Source organism: Sphaerodactylus townsendi, linkage group LG17 (assembly GCF_021028975.2).
Source record: "Sphaerodactylus townsendi isolate TG3544 linkage group LG17, MPM_Stown_v2.3, whole genome shotgun sequence".
NCBI classification, from domain to species: Eukaryota; Metazoa; Chordata; class Lepidosauria; order Squamata; family Sphaerodactylidae; genus Sphaerodactylus; species Sphaerodactylus townsendi.
Window position 1 is genome coordinate 14875503 of NC_059441.1, and position 24479 is coordinate 14899981.

The following is a 24479-nucleotide window of genomic DNA, read 5'->3' on the forward strand; positions in this document are numbered from 1 at the left end:
GATTTAGAAGGGGTGTAACTCCACTTACAATTACACTGTTAGTCTCAGCATTTAGTTAAAACGATGCTCTCAGTGACGCACAAGGCCTAATAACTAGAACCTCTTGAACTTTGCTTTTGAGCCAGGAATTAAAGGGTGTTTTTTTTTTAAAAAAAGAAGAGGACAACTGAAAATCTTTATTTATGAGTGACAGATGTTGAAACGTATCTCCTTTGTTTGTCTCCCCCACCCCACCCCCACCCCAAATCCTTTTTAGGAGCTACTTACATTTGGGTAACCAGAAAACCTGTACATCTTATATATAAAGTTCTATCCTCCGGACTCCGGTTTTGCAGTGCGTGCTATGCTTCCTCATCTTCGTCTTCCTCATCGCTGATCACGTACTTCTTCTGCTTCTTGCTGGCCTTGTCGTCCTCTTCCGCTTTCCTTTTGCCCGAGGGCTCCCCCTCCTGTAGAAAAACAGGTCAACTTTAAGAGGGGGGGTCTGAGAAAAGTTGAGTCCTCCCTTTTCCATCGCTGCTGGAAGACCTCTCCTGGCCAGCAGGAGACAAGCGTGGGTGAGTCCAGCCATTCCAAGATCCCAGCCCCTCCTGTAGGAAGGATCCAGCGCTAAGTAGGAAGGGTTGGATCCAGCACTAAGTAGGAAGGGTTGGATCCAGAGGTGGGATCCAGCAGGTTCTCACCAGTTCCCGAGAGTGGGTTCCTAATTATTTGTGTGTGTGCCGAGGAGGTTGCACTAAGTGGGTCGCTTTTCCGTCTCCAGCCCTCGCTTTCCCCAAAGGGGGGGCATCCTGCCTTCAAAGCGTAGAAGGTTCCCATATAGCAATGGTGACTAATAATGTAACTCCCTGAACTGGGTCAATCCCTTCCAGGTACAGCAATTCATGGATTCTCAGCCTTTCGTACCTTTTGTCTCACCAGTCTCTATCAAAGAACCTGTGTGTTTCACCATTGCTGCGTTCAGATTTGTGAGTTGGGGGCTTTTTTCTATAATGTGATGATTTTTTAGAAAGGCCGGGGTGAAAAAAAACTTTTGGGGGTTTGGGGGGGGGTGGCCGCCCGTGGGGGGGGGGGCATCCAACTCAGGTTTTGCCCAGGGCTCAGGTTTGCCTAGGAACGCCTCTGCCCCCTTTGCGGGGGGGGGGGTGGGTGGGCTGGCTGGCGAGGGAACCTGCTACTAAAATTTTTGGCTCCCACCACTGGTTGGATCCAGCGCTAAATCCCTACTTGCACTAAAACTCTTGCACAAGGAGATACACGAAAGAGAGAAAGCCATAGCTGCTGGCATAAAGTCAAGCTGATTTTACCCCCGCTCGTGTTTCCGCTTGAGCAAGCTCTTGTGAAAACATTACCTGGTCACTATAATATAGAGCAGTGGTTCTCAACCTTCCTAATGCCACAACCCTTTAATACAGTTCCTCATGTTGTGGTGACCCCCCAACCTTAACATTTATCCATTTTACAGATGCAGAACACTGAGGCAGAGAGTCTTAGGCGACCCCTGTGAAAGGGTCGTTCGACCTCCAAAGGGGTCGCGACCCCCAGGTTGAGAACCACTGACATAGAGGGAACGAAAGCACGCGCTGGGTGTTGCGCATGGTTTTGCGCAAGTGGAATTGTGTTGAGTTGGTTTATGCTTCCCCGTGCACACCACTGGATCTGAGCCAATGGTTTTTATATTTTTTATACCTTTGTACTATTTAAAACATTTATAACTCCACCTTTCCCTACACGAATGGGACCCCAGTCAGGTGACGATAACGCCCAGTAACATAATTCTAAAAGCACCAAGAAGAAGAGTTTGGATTTATATCCCCCCTTTCTCTCCTGTAGGAGACTCAAAGGGGCTTACAATCTCCTTGCCCTTCCCCCCTCACAACAAACACCCTGTGAGGGTGGGTGGGGCTGAGGAGACCCTCCAGCTGCGACCCCAGCCCAAGGTCACCCAGCTGGCGTGGTGGGGAGTTACTGGGCTAATCTGAATTCCCCAGAGAAGCCTCCCACAGCTCAAGCTGACAGAGCTGGGAATCAAACCCGGTTCCTCCAGATCAGAGTGCACCTGCTCTTAGCCACTACGCCACTGCTGCTCCAAAATTGAAGCCCTCGTCAGAAAATGCTGCATTTGGGAAATCAGTGGTGATGAGCTTTAAAACCCCGGCAGATTCCACCACACACACAAAACAGACACTTGCGGGGTGCCCAATTGCTACAAGAACATAGCAATGTTAAGTCAAGGCCTTATTAGTTTTATTTTTAGTTTAAAGAAGCGCTACCAAGGGATCTGAGCGTTCTACGGAAGGCTCATTTTGGTTCTCCCACAGCTGTTAACACATCAAGGGGCTTGGGCAAATGAAAGGGCCGAGACGAAGTTCTTGAAAATCTCAAAAGTCAGACGGTAACAGATGCGCGTCTCTGTGTGGGGGGAAGGCTAATGGGTTTTCACAAAGCCCTCTCCGACATGCTCCTATTACAGAACAGTAGAATTTCATTCGCTGGGGAGAAAAAAAAACGAACGGCTTCTCTTAACAGCTCAAGTTACTTCATTTCCAGCACGAGGGTGGAAATTTCCAGCATTATGGCACCCGCGGCATGAGTTCTGCACAGAGGATTATGCTACCTGCTAGCTCTACCGCTGGCCCACCAGAGGTGTGGACTCTTCAATATCTAGTGAGCATCTCAACCTTTTTCCAGCTCAGAATCAATCCCCCCTCCCCCTGTCTTCATGAATTCTCTTCTGCTGCTACCAGCCAAATCAAGTTCTGAATTCTTTCCAACCATTAAAAAAAATATCACGGTACAATAAAACTGGATCCCCCCTAACAGCTTCCCTGGGAGGCTCTCGAACACATCGCCTAACCGTTTCAGGATTCGGCGTGTCGTTTGACGGGGCCTCGCAATGAATGAATGGCTAATAGGAGACACACAATTCGTGTTAACGGTTGAGAGCCGGCTCTCTGCTTTCTTAAAACTTCAAGCGCCGCCAAGTGGTGACTGTGCGAATGTCACCGGCCAAAAGAAAAGAGCTTCTTAAAATGGAGGACAGAAAACGGAGGCAGAAGGGATAATTGGCTGTTTTGTAGTCATTCGAAAACTAGGAGTTCAAGACAGGGGTGAGAAGCCGAAGAGTTTGACCGAGGCTTAGTGGAGTGCTAGAGAACCAACCGCAGTTCCCTTAGGAGCCAGCGTGGTGTAGTGGTTAAAAGCAGGTGGATCCTAATTTGGAGAACTGGGTTTGATTCCCCCCTCCTCCACCTGAGGGGCAGAGGCTTATCTGGTGAACCAGATGTGTTTCCACACATTCCTGCTGGGTGACCTTGGGCTAGTCACAGTTCTCTCTGAATTCTCTCAGCCCAACCTACCTCACCAGGTGTCTGTTGTGGGGAGAGGAAGGGAAAGGAGCTTGTGAGCCACCTTGAGTCTCCTTACAGGAGAGAAAGATGGGGTATAAATCCAAACTCTTCTTCTTCAGACCAAGAACAGGAAAACCACGGCACCTATTTTGCCAAATGTTGCCCTGTTCCTTAAGACAGCTTTTCTTACCTGCATTAAGCTGCTAAGGTTTCTTTGCCTTCAGCAACCTCTGGGCTTTATCTTCATCTGACCCTTCATGCTGTCCGAAGAATAAATCCGAGCACGCTCCTCTGAAAAGAAAAACACGCTCCGGTTGCTCTTCAAACACTCACATTCCAAGAACCGTTACGCTGCTTAAAAAGGGCTGTTCAGAAGTAAAGTGGTAAATTGAGCATGGGAACCCATAGGCAGCTGTGGCTGAGCAAGGGGTCTGCAACCTATACTGACTCTCCAGATCTTTTCGTGGACTACAAATCAGTTAGCCACTGGCAGGGAGGCTGATAGGAGTGGTCCATGAATTATCTGGAGAGCCACTGATTACCTGAGCAAACTAGTATTGGACCAGGATATGGGAGGTCCAAGTTCATTTCTTCCCTCACAACATTTTATTTGGGTTAGACAGAATGGACCTGCTACCATGGGGTAAAAATTAGACGAGAAAACCCGAGATAGGCGGGGCGAGTACCCTCTGATTCCGCTTAACTTTGTACGGTTTTAATGCGAAAATGACTAATGGCCTCCCACCATGCCGTCTTCCTGCATTAGCGTCGGGGCTCCAGGTAGCTGGCGCTCAGCCCTCGCTGGTGCTGCTTCTCCCGCATCCTCCTCTGCTGGGACTCGCGGCGGATCGAAGCCCGCAGCCGCTCCTCCTCTTTCTGCGGGGCGACAAGACACAAAAGACTCATGGGCGGGGCTCGGCTCCGCCCCTTACGGGTGCCCGGGCAGTCCATTTTGCACCACCGATTCTGTCATTAAGTGTTCTCAGTGGTACAGGCAGGCGGAGGGACCAAAAAGGTGGCAAAGGCAGATCGTGCCACTGAGGTCTGCCAATGGGGTGTGCCCTTTTCCTGTGCTTTAGTAAAACACTGTGGGGCTGGCATGGACATGGAATTATTTTGACCCCCGTCTAACTCTAGGACAGTGATGGCGAACCTTTTTGAGACCGAGTCCCCAAATTGCAACCCAAACCCCACTTAAGTACATAGGGTGCCAACCAGCAATTTAACCTGAATGCTGAGGTTTAGTTTAGAAAAAAAAAGGGTTGGCTCCCTCTTCCTCCAGCCCCACCCGGCGAGGCAGGGGGCCAGCCTGCCTCCTAGCCTCCAGCAAGTCCTAGCACCCGTTCCTGTGTCTCTCCAGCATCTCTGCCTCCTCTGCCCACGCCCCCCCCTCAGGCGGCAGCCACCTGCGAACACAGGCACCAGACCCCACCGGCCAGGTTCTCCCTGCTCACGGTCTGGCATGTTGTGCTCAGTGGCCCCAGACCAGCCCTAGATGTGTGTGTGTGTGTGTGTGGGGGGTGATTTTCCGCCCCACACATGATGAATTATGTGTGTGCGTCCCCACAGAGAAGGCTCCGAGTGCCACCTCTGGCACACGTGCCATAGGTTCGCCATCACTGCTCTAGGATCACACCCAGTGAGGATGTTTTCACACAGCAGGGGGAGATAGAGTCTTGTGCTGTTGAAGTTGCAAGGGGCAGCGTGGTGTAGTGGTTAAGAGGGGTAGACTCTAATCTGGAGAACTGGGTTTGATTCCTCGCTCCTCCACATGAAGACTCAGTTAACTTGGGCCATTCACAGTTCTCTACGAACTCTCCCAGCCCCTCGCACTTCACAAGGTGTCTGTTGTGGGGAGGAAAAGCTTGTGAGATGCTTTGAGACTCCTTATAGGAGTTTTCCCAGTGGGAAAAATAAGCACACTGCCCCATTTTTAAAACATATATAGCACAAGTGTCAAACTCGCGGCCCTCCAGATGTTATGGACTACAGTTCCCATCATCCCCTGCCAGCATCATGCTCATAGGCTTAGAAAACAGGCTCCTTTCCTTATCCGAGCCAAACAATACCTTAATCATTTCCGTACGCTGGGACTCTGGGTCGCGGCCGGCCATGGGCAAGATGCGGATCTTTTGCGTCTTTGAACACCTGTCCGCAAGCGACAGCGTCATCTTCCACCAATGGTGGCTGTCACAGCCGAGATGAGACCTGTCGAGAAAAGCGGTCACCAGTTTTAACATTTTATTTTAAGAACACTCACGCGGTTCTGAGAGAACTAACGAGGCCAGCAAATGCCAACAGAGAAAGCAAAATCAATAGCTTGCTGTTTCCAAAGGCCAGGAACGCGTGACCGTGAAGCCGAGGACTCCTTTTCAACTTCCACTGGCTGCCGGCTACCAACGTCCTCTGAAACCACCTTCAACTCATGATCCAGAAAGCAAAAACAAGCAGTGTCCTTCAACCGCCGTTTTGTGCTTGCATTAGCACAGGGGTCTGCAACCTGCGGCTCTCCAGATGTCCGTGGACTACAATTCCCATCAGCCCCTGGACGACAATTCCCATCAACTGGGCATGCTGGCAGGGGCTGATGGGTTTGTGAATCCCATGAACATCTAGGCCGCGGGTTTGCAGGGCCTACATTAGCAGGCTTGCTCCTGCTTCCTCCACTTTAATCCACAAAGCTCTTTCACACGTAAGCCCAATCCTGCCTGCGCCGGCTTATTAGCACACTGCTTGGGCATCCCACTGCTGCTGTTTGTGCCACTCACAATTTGTTATGAAACACATGCAACAGAAAATTCCTGGCGGATCATGTCATGGAATCATAGAGTTGGAAGAGACCACCAGGGCCATCAAGTCCAACCCCCTGCCATGCAGGAACACACAATGAAAGCACGCCCGACATATGTTCATCCAGACTCTGCTTAAAAACCTCCAAAGAAGGAGACTCCGCCACTCTCCGAGGCAGTGAGTTCCACCGTCCAACACCCCTTACAGTCAGAACGTTCTTCTAATGTTCAATAAGGCGTCTAAGATGGGACACCTGCCTGGGGCGATCAATTGGGAGAAAGAGTTATCCTACGAACCCACGGTATGCTACCGTGTTTCCCCGAAAATAAGACAGTGTCATATATTAATTTTTGCTCCCAAAGATGCGCTATGTCTTATTTTTCTGTGTTCTGTTACGTCGGGCATGCTTCCAAACAAAAACTTGGCTTCGTCTCTTTACTACGGGGGGATGCCTTATATTTGCACTTCAGCAAAACCTCGACTACGTCTTATTTTCAGGGGATGTCTTATGTTCAGGGAAACAGGGTAGTTGAATCCGAGGTTTGCGGGCTACAGTTCGCTGACAGATCTCAAAGGTCTCAAATTTAAATTTCTGGCATCTCAAACTTTAAGAAAAAGGGGGGGGGAAGGATTTCACGCATCAAGTGATGGGGAAGAAATCTACCCCAGGACTTTGAAGAACTGTGGTTAATCAGAATAGACAAGACTGGGTTTGATGGGGTTGGACTACATGGCCCTTGAAATCTCTTCAACTCTATATTCTTTATCATCAGAGCCAAGAAGAGGCATTAGCCAGTGATGGTGAACCTTTTGAGACCGAATTTTAAATTGCAACCCAACACCCACTTATTTATTGCAAAGAGCCAACACGGCAATTTAACCTGAACACGGAGGTTTTAGTTTAGAAAAAACGGTTGGCTCCGAGGCACGTGTTACTCAGGAGTAAGATTAGTGAAGCAACTGTGCAACGCTTCCAATGGGTGAATCACGATCCTAGGAAGGTTTATTCAGAATCAAGTCCCATTGCCAGCAACCGAGCTTACTCCCTGGTAAAGGATCATGCCCAGGCCAGCCTAGATGTGTGTGTGTGGGGGGGTGGGTGGTGATTTTCCACCCCCCTCCCACATAATGAACTCTGTCTTGAGTGCCACAGAGACTCTGAGATTACCCTCTGGCACCCGATGCCATGGAGTTAAGCCATCACTGGACTAGCCCAAAGTTATCCAAGGAGATTTATGGTATTACAGGGATTTGACACCTGAGTGTCTCAACTCCTAAGTCCGACACCCAAACCACACTGGAATGCTGTATTGGTTAATACATGATGAGTGGAGTAAGAGCCAAGAGTCTTACCTGAAAGTTAACTTGGTCTTGAACACGGCCTGCCCCTGAAGACCGGTCCCCTGTCTGATGAAGAGATGGTTGTGATCTCCCTGCAGGGGAGCTTTGTAGACGTCGAACACTTCGTTCCCCAGATGGAGCGACATGCTTCAAAAAAGGAGGGGGGCGGGCATTTCAGTTATAGCACAGGCCAGGAAGTGGTGCTAAGTTACTCAGCAGAAAATATGTTTGTTACTGGGGAGATATGTTTGTTTAGTGTTGCATATTCTCAACCGTTAAGAAGGCAAAGAGGGGTGCTGTTTCTCTTCTCTCTTTTCTTTCTTTCTTTATTTCTTTCTGCGGCTTTTATACCGCCCCATCCCCGAAGGGCTCTTTATAGGTTAGATCAGAGGTCTGCAACCTGCGGCTCTCCAGATGTTCATGGACTACAATTCCCATCAGCCCCTGCCAGCATGACCAATTGGCCATGCTGGCAGGGGCTGATGGGATTTGTAGTCCATGAACATCTGGAGAGCCGCGGGTTGCAGAACCTGGGTTAGATAATAGCAACCATGGCAGTAAATGGAAACAAATACAGTTACATGAATGTAATGTAAAATGTACAATTTATTACTGCTATTTGAAATAATCTTGAATCAGATTGTTAAGCTTTTTTCCCCCTCTTCTTTCTTCTTTTCTTATGTTTAATATCCTTGTTTATACCTGTAATCTATGTTGAAATATGTTGAAACTTAAATAAAGTATATATATATAAAAAGAAGGCAAAGAAGAAGAGTTTGGATTTATACCCCACTTTTCTCAGCCGTCAGGGATCTCAAAGCGGCTTACAATCGCCTTCCCTTCCTCTACCCACCACAGACACCAGACAGGTGAGACAGGTGGGGCGGAGAGAGTTCAGAGAGAACTGAGGCTATTCCGAGGTCACCCAACAGGCTTCATGTGGAGGAGAAGGGAATTGAACTTGGTTCTCCAGGTTAGAGTCTGTCGCTTATGTGGAGGAGTGGGCCTGGTTCTTCAGATTATTTTATTATTATTATTATTTATTCGATTTGATAAACCGCCCTACCCCCGAAGGGCTCAGGGTGGTGTACAATAGCAAATGAGAAGACAATAAAACAAATCGAATAGCCCCAATTAAAAACAATACAAAACCTTAAAACTATAGCAGCAGTAACCTACAAAAATGAATAACAACAACAACAACAACAACAACAACAACAACAATAATAATAATAATAATAATAATAATAATAATAATAATAATAATAAGAAGGTGGTGGTGGTGGTGGTGGTGTCTGGCATCAAACCCCAGTGGACAAACCCTGGGAGGGAGGGGGTAGGCAGATGGTCAAGTATATAGCCAGTGAGCAGGGCAGCAAAAGAGGGGCGGGCTCAGCGGCCGGCCCCCCCCAAAAGCCCGGTGGAAAAACACAGTTTTGCAGGCCCTGCGGAACTCTCCAAGATTAGAGCACCCCCCGCCCCTCTTATTCGCTACACACTTTCTACCGGAGCATCACTACCAAAACAAAACAAAAAAAATTACTTGGAACTTACAGGTCCTTGCAATCGGCTAGCTCACAGAAATGCCCGATTTCCTAAGCCTATCATATAGCCCGCAACCTCAAACGCCAGACACAGATGCAAGCCCACGGAAGAAATGAGCTGTGGCAAGCGAGACTCGTAACAAAAAAGAGCACAGACGCATCAGGCAAGCTCACCTCCCGTCGGACCACTTGACGATCCGCGCGTTGCTCTCTCGAACCTCAGTCCCTTCGTCATCTCGGCGGGTCCGCCAACGTATCGTGTTTTCCACCTGTTGGGATGCAGCAGCGGCAAGTGAGAAAGGATTTCTTCAGTAAGAAAAGATCAACGGGGGAGGAAATACTACTTGCAGGGACAGTGCCGTGGTCACGCCCCTGAACAGTGGCAACAGGTGGTATTAACTGATTGCAAATCATTAATATTCTGACTATCAGACAGAAAGGGAGTTTGAAAGATATCTCAAGTGCTCCTCCTTCCAGTTAAAAAAAAAAAAGGAAGAGCACCCAGGAAAGACATAAGCATCTACTGTCACAAAGAAGAAGAGGTTGGATTTATACCCCCCCTTTCTCTCCTGTAAGGAGACTCAAAAGGGCTAACAATTTCCTTTCCCTTCCCCCCACCCCACCCCCCACAACAAACACCCTGTGAGGTGGGTGGGGCGGAGAGAGCTCCAAAGAACTGTGACTAGCCCAAGGTCACCCAGCAGGCATGTGTTGGAGTGCACAAGCTAATCTGGTTCAAGCCTCCGCAGCTCAAGTGGCAGAGAAGGGAATCAAACCCGGTTCTCCAGATTAGAGTGCACCTGCTCTTAAGCACTACACCACACTGGCTCTCAAAGGGGGGTGGGATCAATCCTGCAACCACTCAGCAGAAGGTGCTGAAGGTCACGGATCTTTCTCACACTCAGTTCCCTCTCAGCAGTCCCATCCGACCCTGGGAAAGTTGACTCCTGGGGTCGCTGGGATCCACCTGATCTGACAACCATGTTGGGATCTCCCTAGCAAACATAAAGGGAAGGGAGCAGAGGACGCGTTTCGAGCCACACCTTCAGCTTCAGCCTCGTTCTGCCTTCTTCATCCAGCATCTCCTCGTCTTCAAATTCATCCTCGTAATACTGAGGATCAAACGGTCTGAAAGACATTATTGGGCATTCTGTTGCCAGGCAGCCAGAGAGGGACCTGTGCTTCAGAAACAGCACTCACGATACAGAACAGGCGGCCCACCAAAACATGGCGACAACACTGTCCGCTGTCTTAGAACAAGTCCAATCAGCGCTCTCACAAGGCCAATATTGTTGCCGGCAGCGGCTCCCCAGGGTCTGAAGCAGAGGCCTGTCACATTACCTGCTGCCTGATCTTTTTAAGTGGAGAGTGTGATGGAATAGTACTGTAAAACTAGCAAAATCACACATGACTGTGAAAAGCATCTTTGCCTTTTGATCTCCTGGAGGGAGGACAGGAAGCCATACAAAGGTGCCAGGATGAAACTTCAAAGGCCTAACTTACCTCGTGGCCTGAGCAGAGTTTTCCTGAGAAGGGGAAAACAAAAGGTTTTTGAATTCCATCTTGAGACGTGGTCAGGGAAGCATCTCTGGGCCATGGGTTCCCGGAATGGGGGCAAAGAACCAAAAGGAATGTAACTAGCTGAGCAATCACTTAACTGCATCTAAGTTTTATTTCTTTTATTTCTGTTTTCCAATAAAAATTGTTGAGACCTCAGCTGGTTGGAGTTATTGGAGAAGAGAACCCAGGTTTTACTGAAACAAGCGTGAAAGTGAGCATGACTACTGTTGTGCAATACCCTTGAGTATTGCATTGCTTATTAGTCTGAAAGTATGTATTAGTCTGAAATTCTGTTTTGTGTTAACATGATTTTCTTCCTTCTGTATTGTTGTGCTATCGTGAGGACTATGTTATGCATGAAAGGAATTGTAGTTAGCAGATCTCTGTATTAGTTAGAGGTGACTGTCCTTCTCTTAAGAGGAGTTTTAATAGCCGGATGCCATCTATTTTAAACGTAAATTGGTTTTGATAACTGAATGCTGCATTTTAAGTCTTAACTTAACTTTTATTTTGTTTTATTGTCTGTTTGTTAGTGTTGTACACCGCCCTGAGCCCTTCGGGGGAGGGCGGTATAAAAATGCAATAATAAATAAGTAAGTAAGTAAGTAAGTAAGTAAGTAAGTAAGTAAGTAAGTAAGTAAGTAAGTAAGTAAGTAAGTAACACATGTAATCTTTTCTATATGGATAGATGAAATATGTAGCCATCAGACTACAGATTTCCTTTCCAAAAGGGGACGTGTGTCTGAGGCGTGGCTCTCCCAGGCTTGCTTTCGTGATAGAGAGGGACGCTGACACCCCGTGCATAGCCACAATTCACCTGGGGACAGGACCGGAGATTTTCAACCACGCTGCGAGCACTGATTCTCGGGACCCAGGCAGGGTTAGGGGGAGGAGGATTGTTACCTGGGCTCCACACTGAGAAAGTTGGGAAGCTTCACAAAGTACAAGTCGTTTCCTAAATCGGTGTTCACTTTCGGGATTTCCACTTCTATCCGGGTCTCTGGAACTGGCTCCTCTTGCTGGTCCTCGTTTAGCCCATTCTCATCCTAATGCACGGGACAGACAGAGGCCAAATCAAGTACGGTGCAAAACAACTTCCCTGATGTTCCAGACATCACAGACAGTTCTGTCCCTTGGATACGCAGAGAAGAAGAGGAGGAGGAGGAGTTTGGATGTATACCCCCCTTTTCTCTCCTGAAGGAGACTCAAAGGGGCTCACAGTCTCCTTCCCCCCCCCCACAACAAACACCCTGTGAGGTGGGTGGGGCTGAGAGAGCTCCGAAGAACTGTGAATAGCCCCAGGTCGCCCAGATGGCACGTGTTGGAGTGCACAAACTAATCTGGTTCCCCAGATAAGCCTCTACAGCTCAAGTGGCAGAGCAGGGAATCAAACCTGGTTCTCCAGATTAGAGTGCACCTGTCCATTGGGCTCCAAGGAAGGCTTCCTGGCAGTGGGGGGGGTTTTTGCCCCCCCCCCCCCCCCGATCTCTGGAAAGGCCACTCAAAGCGGCCTGTCGTAGCTGCAGGGGTCTGGATTGTGCTCTTAGGATCCCAATCTCCATCTTGCTATTCCAGGCAAATCCAGCTGACTGAACTACAAACGGAATCACGGAGCCCCCTGAGAGAAACGTGCAATTGTCGAATGCACTCACGATAGGCTGCCCTGGTGTTGGGGGCTTGTCTTCTCCATCGCTCCCCGAAGAGATATCATCTGCGCCTCCAAACAGATCCATGGCATCCCTATGGTCTGGCCCACAGAAAAGGAAAAGACAAAAGAATTAGAGTTCTTCCTTCCTAGCAGCAGATGGAGACGCTTGCCCCATGCTGGCAGGGGCTGATGGGAATTGTAGTCCATAACATCTGGAGTGCCAAAGATTTGCCACCATGGATCTAGGAGGTCTTTTTTGTTGTTGGGAGTGTACAGTACACCTGGGATGCCCCCACTGCAAAAGATTGGTTCAAGAACGGTCTGCCGTGTGATTAAAGTGGGGCGGGGCGGATGGTTTCGGATATGGGTTTCTCATAGCACACCTTGCAGGCCACAAAATACATATCTCTGAACCAGGGTCAGCCCTGGTTAGTGTGTGGATTGGGATTCCACCATGGAATACCATGGTTGCTATGCGGAGGAAGGCAACGGTTAACCACCTCTTGCCTGGAAAACTCCATAAGGAGTTGCTACAGCTGGCTGTGACTTGGCGGCACTTTACACGCCCATTTTTGCTGTTTCCCACCAGAAGAAGTTAAGGGTAGATGGGAAAAGCCATCTTCCTGCTTCAGCAGGTGACCAAAATCAATGCTTACCTTTTTGACCTTCTGCATCGCTGTCCATTTCAGAATCCGATGCAATGTGTTTCTTGCGCTTCACCTGTTGGATTTCATCTTCACTGTCGCTGCCTCTGGCGGACTCTGTGGAAGGGAACAGCCGCCTTGAGCGATCTTAAGGTAAACGCTTACTTGACAGTTCAACGTTCACGAGTCTTATGATCCACATGTTGAATACAACACCGTGCAAACGTCAGCTATGGCTGTTAAACAGATACACGATGACATATAAAAAAGAAGAAGAAGAGTTTGGATTTATATCCCACCTTTCTCTCCTGTAAGGAGACTCAAGGTGGCTTACAAGCTCCTTTCCCCCCTTCTCCCCACAACAGACACCTTGGGAGGTAGGTGGGGCTGAGAGAGTTTGGAGAGAACTGTGACTAGCCCAAGGTCACCCAGCAGGAATGTAGGAGTGCGGAAACACATCTGGTTCACCAGACAAGCCTCTGTCACTCAGGTGGAGGAATGGGGAATCAAAACCGGTTCTCCAGATTAGAATCCAGAGGGTCCCAACTGAAGGGGTCCTCTCTGCTGCTGTAAGGGTCTTACACTCTAGGCCTCATCTTTCCCAGACTTGCTTACCAGATTTATGCTCATGCTCCTCTTCATCATCCGAGAGCCTGCGCTCTTCATCATCGGAATGTGGAGGCCTTTCGTCGTCCGAATTCTGCATCTTCTCCTCGTCAGAATGCTGCGGCCTTTCCTCTTCGTCTTCCGAGTTCGGCATGTTTTCCTCGTCGGAATGCCGTGGCCTCTCATCGTTGTCGGAATGCTGCAGCTTCTCCTCGTCCGACACCTGGGGCGGTTCTTCTTCGTCCGAGTTGTGCATCTTCTCCTCATCCGAGATCTGCAGCCGGTCCTTGCTGGGGAGCGGAGGGTGTTCCTCGTCGTCCGAGTTCTGCAGCTTCTCTTCGTCATCGGAATTCTGAGGCCTTTCCTCGTCGTCGGAATTTTGGAGCTTCTCGTCATCGTCCGACTGATCGCTCTTCTCTTCTCTCCCCCACTTCTCGTCATCCGAGTGGGCTTTCTCGGATCCTTCCGCTTCAGAGTGATGGCTGGCTTCATCTGACCGGCGTTCCTCATCCTCATCTTCGTCCCGAGCAGTTTCCGAGCCGCTGTGCTGATCAATATCTGACTGGTCGTTATCATCGTGGTCAGAATGTCCCGAGGCCTCGGAGTGATTGTAGGACCTCTCAGACCGGTTATCGCTCCCGCTATGGTGAGAAGCAGCATCGTCTTCGCTGTCTTCACCAAACAGTTCTTTGTTACTGGGCTTCACCGCCTCTCTGTTGTCATCTCTGTCACTCTCGCTGCCAGAAATGTTGCTAACAGAGCCTGCGTTTTCCTGATCGGAGTCCGAATCGGACCCAGAATCTGAGTCTGCAATTAATCACATACATCAAAATGATTATGTCAAGGGTCAGCCAGCCAATATCATTTGATATTCCTTCCGCTAGATCAGGGGTCGGGAACCCGCGGCTCGCGAGCCGCATGCGGCTCTTCCGCCGCTGTTCTGCGGCTCCATGAGCCGAGCCGCCGGGCCCATCTTCTCACCTGCCCTGCAAGCAGCAGGGCGGGCGCATTAGTTGCCCGGTGGCTGGCCAGGCCAAGCCGCCGGGCCCATCTTCACCCGCCCTGCAAGCAGCAAGGCGGGCGCATCACTCGCCCGCGGCCAGCCAGGCCGTGCCGCGGGCTTTGTCTCTTGCTCTTCCGGCGGCCGGCCAGGCTGAGCCGCCGGACCCATCTACGCCTGCCCTGCAGGCGGGGGGGTGTGAGCGGGCAGGGAGGGGGGCGTGAGCAAGCAAGTGGGCGGGGGAGCGGGCGTGCGAGCGAGTGGGGGGGTGAGCGGGGGAGGGTGAGCCAAATGGCTCTTTGAGGGGAAAAGGTTCCCGACCCCTGCGCTAGATGAAATTAGCTATTTTTTTAAAATAGGAATTAAGAACTGATTGGAAAATTAGGGTTTTTAATTAGCTACAAAAAGTTCACTGTAATGAAATCAATCCCTCTTCTAGTACAATATAACCAGAAACAAATGAAAAGTACTCCTGGAACTGTGCAAGAATAGGCAGAAGAAATTAACTGAAGGGATACTAACAGCTTGACAGTTGCTTTAGTTAGTGACATAAAAATGAAAGGGGGGGAGAGGATCAGTAGATAGAGTGGGGGTAATGCTATATTTTTATGTATTTCATTTATTATTAGAAGATTTATTTACCGCCCTTCCCTGGAAGGCCCAAAGCAGTTTACAATAATCAGCAAAACCATAAAGAAAATTACAATAATTACTTTAAAACCTTATAACAAAAATACCATATTAAAACCAAACATTTTCAACAGGATTCTAGCTGCTACTTCCCATCAAAAATTGAACAAACATAAAGGGCGTTTTGGGGTATACGGGAAAAAAAATTACATAATGGATTTGCTAATATGAGGGTATATTTTAAGGGAAATGGGGTGCCAAGGAGTATACGAGTGAAAAAAGGTCGGGGACCCCTGCTGTAGGGGAACTCATCTCTGTTGTCTCAAGACCAGTTCTACCTTCAGGATGTGTCCAGGCGAACCAACATCTCAGTCTGGCAGCCCCTTAAAAATCAGCCTCGATTTCCCAGAGCACCAACTTTAACCAATCACGGCTCATTTGACTGACCACCCTGGAAATGTTCTGCTGGTCTTTCCATTGGACTCGGATCTTATTCTGCCGCTGGACCAACTGGCCAAGCTGGCAGGGGGCCAATGGGAATCGGGGTCCATGCACATCTGGAGGGCCAGAGTTGGACCCCCTGTGTTAGACTCACACAGCTGCCCATCATTGACTAATCTTAACAAGTGACTGCACGGGAAATCAGAAGGCATTAGAAGCGCTGCACAAGCGCCAGTCTCTAGCTTTGTAGTTAGGGTCCCTGCAGGGTCACCTGGGCGCGACAGGTGGGAGGCAGGAATCGGAACAGCATCAGGGGGCGACTGGTAAGGGAAGAGCACAGCCGCTCTCTGCGCATGCGCGATCTGAGCCCCCGCCTGAGCCCTCGGTCTACCTTTTTGCTCCGGCTCGGTGTCGGCGTCGCTTCCGAACAGCTCCTCCATGTCCGCCATGGCGAGGGAAACCCGATTGACCCGGCCCCCTCCACAGTACGGGACTAAAGGCGGAAGTAGGCGCGGACCGATGACGCAAAAGCGCGGCGACGAGTGACAAAAGGCGTGGGCTCCGTGGAAGCGCCCCTTCCTGAATGTAATCAGAGAGGCGCAGAATCCGAACTTCCGGTGGGGGAAAACAAAGGGCTTTGGGCATCTCTGGGGCGAGATCTTTTATGCAGCCCCTTAAGTTTTTGATGGGAAGTAGCGGCTAGGATTGGGGGAGATCGTGCTTTTATGGCTGCGTGTATAACCTCTGCTTGTGGGTTCTGTGGGGCAGAACTTGGAAGGAGTTTGCAACAGCTGCACTTGCACCAGAGACACGGAGTTCTGGTCGAGGTTGGTGGAAAGTGAGCTCACACGCTTCAATGAGAAGGAGATGGGAGACTGAGAAGGGCAGCCATAAAGGAGCTAGCAAAAGATGATCAAGTGTAAGGATGTCCAGATAATGCATGCCACACATAGTATGAAGAAAGATCACAGGAAGAAAAGTTGATGAATGTGTTGGAAGAGAGGTTTATGGATACCGTGGACCCCCAAGAAGACAAATACGGAAGAAATATATTTCCAACAATGGGAATTCTTATGGATGAAAAAAAAAAATAACATTCACAGTTTCCCAATTTTTAAAGAGAGAATTGGTATAAGATGTTTCAGCGCTGGTGAAAATTAAGGTTAAAAAATGAGACAAGATGGGTGGGTTCTAGATTAAACCAAGCCTAAATCAAGTCCCTAGAAGCTAAAAATGATTAAATGGGACAGCATACGTTATACCTTTTCTTGTAATTTTATGTAGCACAAATATGCCCAATAAAGGTCTTTGCATTTGTATTTGATTAAGTGGGGGGGATGCCACACCAGAATCACAGTAATGCTAGGAAAGGGGGAAAGTGGCAGGAAAAGAAGAAGAGCCAACATGAGATGGATTGACTCTATAAAGGAAGCCACGGCTCTTAGGCTGATTCCGCATGGGCCAAAAACAGTGGTGTGAAAACGGTGTGAAAACAGTATAAACCCTTTTACACCCTTTTACACCCTTTTACACCAGTAAACAGTATAAACCCTTTTCACACCGTTTTCACACTGCTTGGCCCATGCGGAATCAGCCCTAGTTTGCAAGATAGGATGTTAATAATAGGATGCTTCGGAGGTAATAAGGTTACCAGAGGTCAGAAGCAACTTGATGGCACTTACACACACACACACACACACACACGCTTACTGCTTAGGCAGTCATGTTGAAAAGGCTCTTTTGATGTTTGGCTCTTCCTGTCCCCATTTTTTGTCTTTTAAAAACTCCCACAAAACTAGTATTTGGTGCAACAGATGCAAGAAGAGCAGTGATCAAAACTTCCGAATATTAAAGCCAGGGCTGCTAAACAGGGCTTCATTTTGGATGAGGCCAGGAAGGTTTTCCATCGAAACCTCTACCGTCCTGTAATTAGCCCTGGAGAAAAGAAGAGGTGCTTTTCTCCACCCCACAAACTTGGAAGAAGCATGGACGTGGTAGTTTTTTGGTGAAACCATGTGGCTGTCTGCTCCGTGGCCCCAACCTGAAGACCACCTGAAATGGCGAGAAGACCCACATACTGATCTTTCAGCATGCCTCAATTTTGGTCCAAAAATCGTTAGCTCTGTTAATGGTTATTAATTTGTTGCTAGCATTAAAACATGTATTATGCAATATTTGGTTTAAACTGGTCAAATGGAGTTAGCTTGACCGCATGCAGAAAGCTGGAGGTTAAAGTGTTATATCCAATAAAGGATGCAACAAGAAGATCTCCCCTTGGCTCATTCCGCACATGCAGAATAATGCACTTTCAAACTGCTTTCAGTGCTCTTTGAAGCTGTGCGGAATAGCAAAATCTACTTGCAAACAGTTGTGAAAATGGTTTGAAAACGCATTATTTTGCGTGTGCGGAAGGGGCCCTTTTTTGAGTTCAGGAGAGTTAAAAGAGAAATCTAAAATCTTAGGAACTAGGAAGGCATTTCCCCACCCCATTACTAGAATGTTGCAGGTATTTTTTTAAAATAGCAAGGAATAATACTTTAATGCATTAGAATGAAGTGGTGTATGGAGAAAGCAATGCCTGCAGGCAGTAGTTACGATATCTTTCAAAATCTTTTAGAAGCATCTCAAACTATTTATAGCATTCTTCCCCCCCCCTTCCCCCACATCTGGAGAACTTCAAAGTTGTATTGAACCAAATTACGTAATCCATCAAAACATCAAAAAGTTGGCTTGGAAACGGGCATCTCAAAGAATACACTTAGGAACATAACAAGAGACTTAACATAGTGTACTTGTTACGTAACAGAATGGATTTTAAAATAACTGACCTTCACGAAGGCTACCGAGCATTCCCTGCAGGTCGATTTCCTTCTCCTTCCCCTGAAGTGAAGCTGAGTTGATCACTCCCAAGGGTGATCAAAAGGAATTATTTTTTTCTGCACATACTCCAGGATCAGTCACTATTCCTAGGACAGTGATGGCGAACCTATGGCACGGGTGCCAGAGGTGGCACTCGGAGCCCTCCCTGTGGGCACTCGCACACACATCTAGGCTGGCCTGGGCCGCTGAGCACGACATTTGCGCACTGCAGTGAGCAGGAAGGACTCGGCTGGCGGGCCTGGTGCCTGTGCTCTGGGTGGCTCCTGCCCAAGGGGGGGTGGGGGCAGAGGAGGCAGAGATGCTAGAGAGGCACAGAGCGGTGCGCGCGGGACTTGCTGGAGACTAGAGCAGGCTGGCCCCTGCTTGAGTGGGTGGGGCGGAGGAAGGGGGAGCCAACCGTTTTTTTCTAAACTAAGACCTCAGCATTCAGGTTAAATTGCTGGGTTGGCACTTTGCGATAAATAAGTGGGGTTTGGGTTGCAATTTGGGCACTCGGTCTCAAAAAGGTTCGCCATCACTGTCCTAGGATATTTCTCCTCCCCACCCAGATCCGGCTTGAAAAGCAGGCCAAAAAGACATTGGATACATGCGTTTGCTTTTGTGGTAATAATACTTGGGAACAACACATCATTTGGATATTTTTATTACAATAACAGCATACAGTGCTGGCATTCTGATGCATTGCCGTTTCTTCAACAGAACAGAATCTATACTCGACAGCTTACAAATAGTATTATTTGTATCAAAAACAGAGAGGATAACATTTGTAAACAGTAGTAAGTGTGTAAGCGCATTATTTGGTAGTATAGTATTGGAAACATTGAAATTCATGATCTTAAAAGCAGGATTTAAGAGGATCGACAACATACAAGGTTAATTATCTTACAGGGTAACAGCACATTTTAAATTAACCCCCCCCCCCCCAATTTTCCTCATGAAACGTTAGGCTACGAAATACACCACCTCTTGAGAAACTAGCCCAGCTTTGTATAGGTTCTGTTCCTGAGCCAGGATCATATGCAGGGTTACGTCGTCATACATGCCCTTAATGCCTTCCTCAGCACATGTTCAAAAGTCAGAAAAATTACCTTGCCTCTTTCCAACAGTTTGGAAGCCTCTGTTTTGCACGGATCAAATAAAGATTGCATTCCCAGAGCCAGGAATTGTTAAAGCATGTCCACTATTTGAATATTCCTCCTGCCTAACTTGGAAGGATAGTTTTATGGCTAACCATGTTTTTAGCTCCGTTTATTGTGGATCTAGCAACTAGAATGAAGGATGCCTGTTTCTCTATAATACTCCTAAAGAGCCTGAAATCCTGCGTGCAAGCTTTGAATCCCTATGGAGGGCTGTTAAATTATTAGACAACCATGGCTAGTCCAGAGGACGACAAAGCTTAGCTGAACAAGTACCTTCCATTAATTTCAACTGCAAATGTGATATTGGGCTATTATTAGCAGTCGTGATACCAACAGCAGATCAGACATGATCGCTGACAACCCCTGCCCAACAAAACGGAGAGAAATATTTACTGACCGCTTTGACGACTTTTAAATAGTATTAGGCACTGCGATCAGCCATCTGGGAGTGCTGTTACGCAACGGCGGTTGACAAAACAGGATGAGGGGGAGCCCCACGCACAAGCCACGCACACGCTGGAATGAATGGAAGTTGTGCTGTGGCAGCGCTAGGTGGATCCTCTCCCCTTTTCTAGACACTGCAGTTAGTACAAGCCACTCCTATGCTTTGGTCAAAGCAGTATAGCACCATATGTTTGAGACTCAGGGTTTCCCAAGCCTGGTTAAATTGTAATGATTTCAATGAGATTTGGGTACAGAAGTATCCAGGAATGGGGCTGCTGCCCTAATTTGTTTTAAACATGGGAACCCAACCTATAGGGCAGTGGTGGCAAACCTATGGCACTCCAGATGTTCATGGACTACAATTCCCATCAGCCCCTGGTAGCATGGCCATTTGACCGTGTTGGAAGGGGCTGATGGGAATTGTAGTCCATGAACATCTGGAGTGCCATAGGCTCGCCACCACTGCTATAGGGCAACAGCAGAAACACTGTCAATCAGAGCGGTTGGTTTGTAGAGTCTGGGGCACACCGGCCACAATCTGTGGGTTAACCACCAAGGCTTGCCAAACCATGGTTGGTTAGGCCACAGAAAATAGGGATGGTCAAAGCCTTGACAGGTGGCAACCTGCATCCGGGGACACACTGTAAAAGCTGACAAGTATTTTGTAAATCAGGGCCAAAAAAGGAGCAACTTGTGGTATTAAAGGGGCTGTGTGACCCTGGCAGTCTTTGGTTTTTCAGAACAAATCATCCCAGCCCTGTGAACTGACACAGGTTGTTATTATTTCACGCACTGGACGTTTTCATTTATTGATGCAGTGGAACTATAGTCCTCATTTTGTTGCAACTGTTTTTATAAGTGAAGAGTGAATTTGTTTTCCAAAATCATTTTAAAATCAAGGAGGGTTTCTTTTAGCACGCAGGTGAGCACAATCGAAATTTAAAAGACCGATTATGTTTGCACGTTAAGATGCAACGTGATCTTGCCCCGGACTGTCCTTGGCCGTGTAGCACGACGACTCTTGCTTCGATGCCCAAGTCAATGACTTGGCAGAGAGTCCCGGCGATTTCATAGGAATTTACTTTGAAGTAAAGCAGGAGATCAGAAACCTTTTCCGCAGAGACAATGTTATGTACAATACGAAGGCACTGCCAAGTATCAAGTGTTTATAAAAAATATATGCAACTCATCTCTACTAAAAATGCTCGAGTTGCGACCTGACACTTTTGCTCTGTGCAATTTTGTTCAATACACATAAAATGGCAGAGTCACAACATTTAACCTGAAGCAAGAACCTGTCGGGCTGGAAGCGGGGGCCGTGTTTGTTGCCAAACGTTTCCCCAGGTAGAACTTTTGAACTCAAATGATGCGGAACTAACTCTTTGGCTGCATTCAGACGAAAACAAGCCTCAGAAGTCCTTAAGTCGCCTCTCCCTCATGCACGACTCTGAAAATAACATCTTCCGGGTTTACGACAAACCACAGTTTCTCGTTGTTCTCGAACCCTAAATTAGAGCTCGATTCTTGCCCACAAACCATAGTTTGTGGTTGGGGCTGAATGGGCAACTGCGGTCTGTTGCAAGCTTTATGGCAAGAGGAGCTTAATGGCAAGAGAAGGGAGCGTGTGCACGGAAAGATCTCCCAGGCTCGTTACAGTACTGGAAAGCAACGGTTTGTCTGTGGGTTCAACCCAACACACGCTGCTGCTTACTGCTCGTGTGCCAATACTGCAAAAAGACCAGTTTATATGAAGCCCTGCTTCACAGACTGTGCCCTGCACGCCAACGTGAAAAAACAGCGGTCGGCATGAACGTAGTGGCAACTCTAACCTACTTCACAGTGGCTACAAAGCTCCAGTCATAGAACTCAGGAGCCGTCTTAAATGTCAGCCTTTGTAAGGACGATCGTTCAAGAGACTGAATCAAGCAGGTGTTACTATAAAGACATACTTAAAAACCATTAATTTCACTTGCAAAATGGCTGGGCGCGCTTGCGCACGCACGTCGTTGGCGTTCTAGAACAGGGGTCTGCAACCTGCGGCTCTCCAGATGTTCAAGGACTACAATTGGCCATGCTGGCAGGGGCTGATGGGAATTGTAGTCCTTGAACATCTGGAGAGCTGCAGGTTGCAGACCCCTGTTCTAGAACATGTGATAATGCCTGCCAGAAGATCAAACGCAACAAGATAGCCCAACAGGGCTTAGAAGGTATCTGATGCTGCCATCGATGACTGTCATGTTTGACCGGAGACCCTTGAATTTCCCAGGTCGTCACTGATGCTTCAAACGGTATCTATAATCTTTACATTTCTAGGAACATAACCCGACACCATTTTAACAAAAGATTAAACAAAACGGCTACCCAAAAGATTAACCAAAAGACAAAAGTCCATAAATACATCCAGTTCAGGCATAACAGAACAAAGTGCCGAAGTATCTTGTTCTGAATGGTAACAGAAGAAGAAGAAGAAGAAAACAAGTCCCCCAAATCAGCATCAATCAGAAAATGCCACAGACTTTAAGGCCGTTCACCTCCACGTCAATCAGCACGGCTCATCCCAAAAGGCAAGGAGCAGAAGCGACCTTTTAAGCGGAACGCTCTCCTCTTGCAGGTTTCAAGTTTTTAATCTTTGCTATTGTGAAAGCATTCCAAATGGTCAGAGCACTTTAAAGACAAAAAGGGGTCAACTGTGAATGATTCGCCGTTACATAATGAACGAGGGGAAAAGAAGCATTTCAGAGACTTTCAACATACACGAAGAATCTTTTTTCGTTAAAATGCACAAAGTCAAGATGTCTGAAAGAGGACTGCAGATTTCCTGACGGACCGCCCGCCCCCTCCCGCTGCCCCATCTCACCATTTGTCAAAGGATGGTTCATTGGCTGTTAGGTAGCGACAACAGAGAGTTTAGAATTTATATTTACCTTAGTGGAAAACGCAGACCAAAGAACTGTTTTCAAAAGACAGACCTTGGGCAGGTGTGATTACAAAGGTTTAAACGTACATGTGTTGGTTACCACGCGTATCAATACAAAAATAATAATAACAATAATAATAAAAGGAATGGTGATTCCAGTCTTTTCCCTTCTACCCAGGTAAAAAGAAGACTTGAGATTGCTCAAGCTAAGCCGGCGTGCCTCCGGAAGGTTTGAATTCTCCAGTCTGTGCGGATCAAGCGCCAAGGAGATTTACTGGTGATCTCCTTCCACTCTTCTCTTCCGAACTGGGACCGTAGGAGAAAGGAAACAAGCGAAAAGGTGTCAGTTACGATTGGGTTGCTTTAGGGACATCTCTTTGCACATTTATGTACCGTGTTTCCCCGAAAATAAGACAGTGTTTTATATTAATTTTTGCTCCCAAAGATGCGCTATGTCTTATTTTCAGGGGGTGTCTTATTTTTCCGCTCCACAGTTGCATGCTCTGGTGTTCTGTTCGTCGTGCATGCTTCCAAACAAAAACTTTGCTACATCTTACTTTCGGGAGATGCCTTATATTTCGCACTTCAGCAAAACCTCGACTGCGTCTTATTTTAAGGGGATGTCTTATATTCGGGGAAACAGGGTAGCAGTAGCTGTATTTCCGAAAAAAGATTACTGCCATGATGCAAAGAGCCCCTTTGGTAGATCTACATATACTGTGGGGGCTTCCCCTACTAACACACTTAAAATGCTTTTGATATTCTCAGGGGCAGAGCGAGGGGAATGGCGCCCTGGGCACACGTGCACCCTGCGCCCCTGCCACACCCCGGAACGCCCACGCCATGCCCATGCACCAGTGTACACCTGGGGGGTCCCCCCCCCCGGCCCCATTGGTGGCACTTGGACCTCTCTCTGTGGGCACACGCACACAGAGTTTGTCATGTGGGGTGCGGAAAATCACCACCACCACACACACACACATCTAGGCTGGCCTGCGCCACTGAGCACGACATGCACGCACCGCGGTGAGCAGGGAGGACTCGGATGGAAGACCTGGTGCCTGTGTTCCTGCCCGAGGTGGGGGTGCAGAGGAGGCAGAGATGCTAGAGAGGCACAGAGCGGTGTGCGCAAGACTTGCTGGAGGCTAGAGCAGACTGGCCCCTTCTCGAGCAGGTGGGGCGGAGGAAGAGGGAGCCAACCAGTTTGTTCTAAACGAAAACCTCAGCATTCAGGTTAAATTGCCGGGTTGGCACTTTGCGATAAACAAGGGCGGTCTGGGTTGCAATTTGGGCACTCGGTCTCGAAAAGGTTCGCCATCACTGGGCTAGCTGGATCAAGGTCCCAAGTAACAATCCAAGACAGATTGGTCTCTCTCTCCACACCCTCCCTCACTATGTGTGTGGTGGGTGCGCACGAGTGCTGGAATGCTTTATTTTCCCTAATGCACATCAGGCCCGCCTCACCCTTCACGCCAGCTTTTAAAAATGTGCTGAACTTGAAAGGCTGCTGGCAGTCTAACAACGAGAAAAAGAGCATCCCCCTGG

At 48.2% G+C, this 24479-nt stretch overlaps 2 protein-coding genes and 2 long non-coding RNA genes across 7 annotated transcripts in view; 1 reads left to right on the forward strand and 3 right to left on the reverse strand.

Moving 5' to 3' along the window:
- The first annotated feature begins 275 nt into the window (after positions 1-275).
- Positions 276-3643, forward strand: LOC125424717. The gene is made up of 3 exons (XR_007243265.1): positions 276-451; positions 553-557; positions 3551-3643. It is a non-coding gene; the product is annotated as an uncharacterized LOC125424717 (long non-coding RNA).
- LEO1 (LEO1 homolog, Paf1/RNA polymerase II complex component) lies at positions 3551-16061 on the reverse strand. The gene is made up of 11 exons (XM_048482146.1): positions 15946-16061; positions 13493-14290; positions 12890-12994; positions 12238-12332; positions 11489-11631; positions 10069-10153; positions 9200-9294; positions 7494-7628; positions 5420-5558; positions 4038-4226; positions 3551-3641 (listed from the first exon to the last, which is right to left on the reverse strand). Exons 1-10 carry the CDS (start codon positions 16001-16003, stop codon positions 4113-4115), a joined length of 1767 nt encoding a protein of 588 aa, XP_048338103.1. The 5' UTR covers positions 16004-16061; the 3' UTR covers positions 3551-3641; positions 4038-4112.
- A 3000-nt stretch (positions 16062-19061) lies between these two features.
- On the reverse strand, positions 19062-22036 carry LOC125424524. Its single transcript, XR_007243245.1, has 2 exons — positions 20495-22036; positions 19062-20348 (listed from the first exon to the last, which is right to left on the reverse strand). It is a non-coding gene; the product is annotated as an uncharacterized LOC125424524 (long non-coding RNA).
- Positions 22037-22907: 871 nt separating this feature from the next.
- The window catches only part of LOC125424523 (tropomodulin-3-like), a 41206-nt gene continuing 39634 nt past the window's right edge, over positions 22908-24479 (reverse strand). For all 4 annotated transcript variants that reach the window (XM_048481840.1, XM_048481842.1, XM_048481841.1 and 1 more), the window contains exon 10: positions 22908-23240. In XM_048481840.1, the coding sequence (XP_048337797.1) occupies positions 23206-23240 (35 nt within the window). In that variant the 3' untranslated portion in view covers positions 22908-23205. The remainder of the gene's footprint in view (positions 23241-24479) is intronic.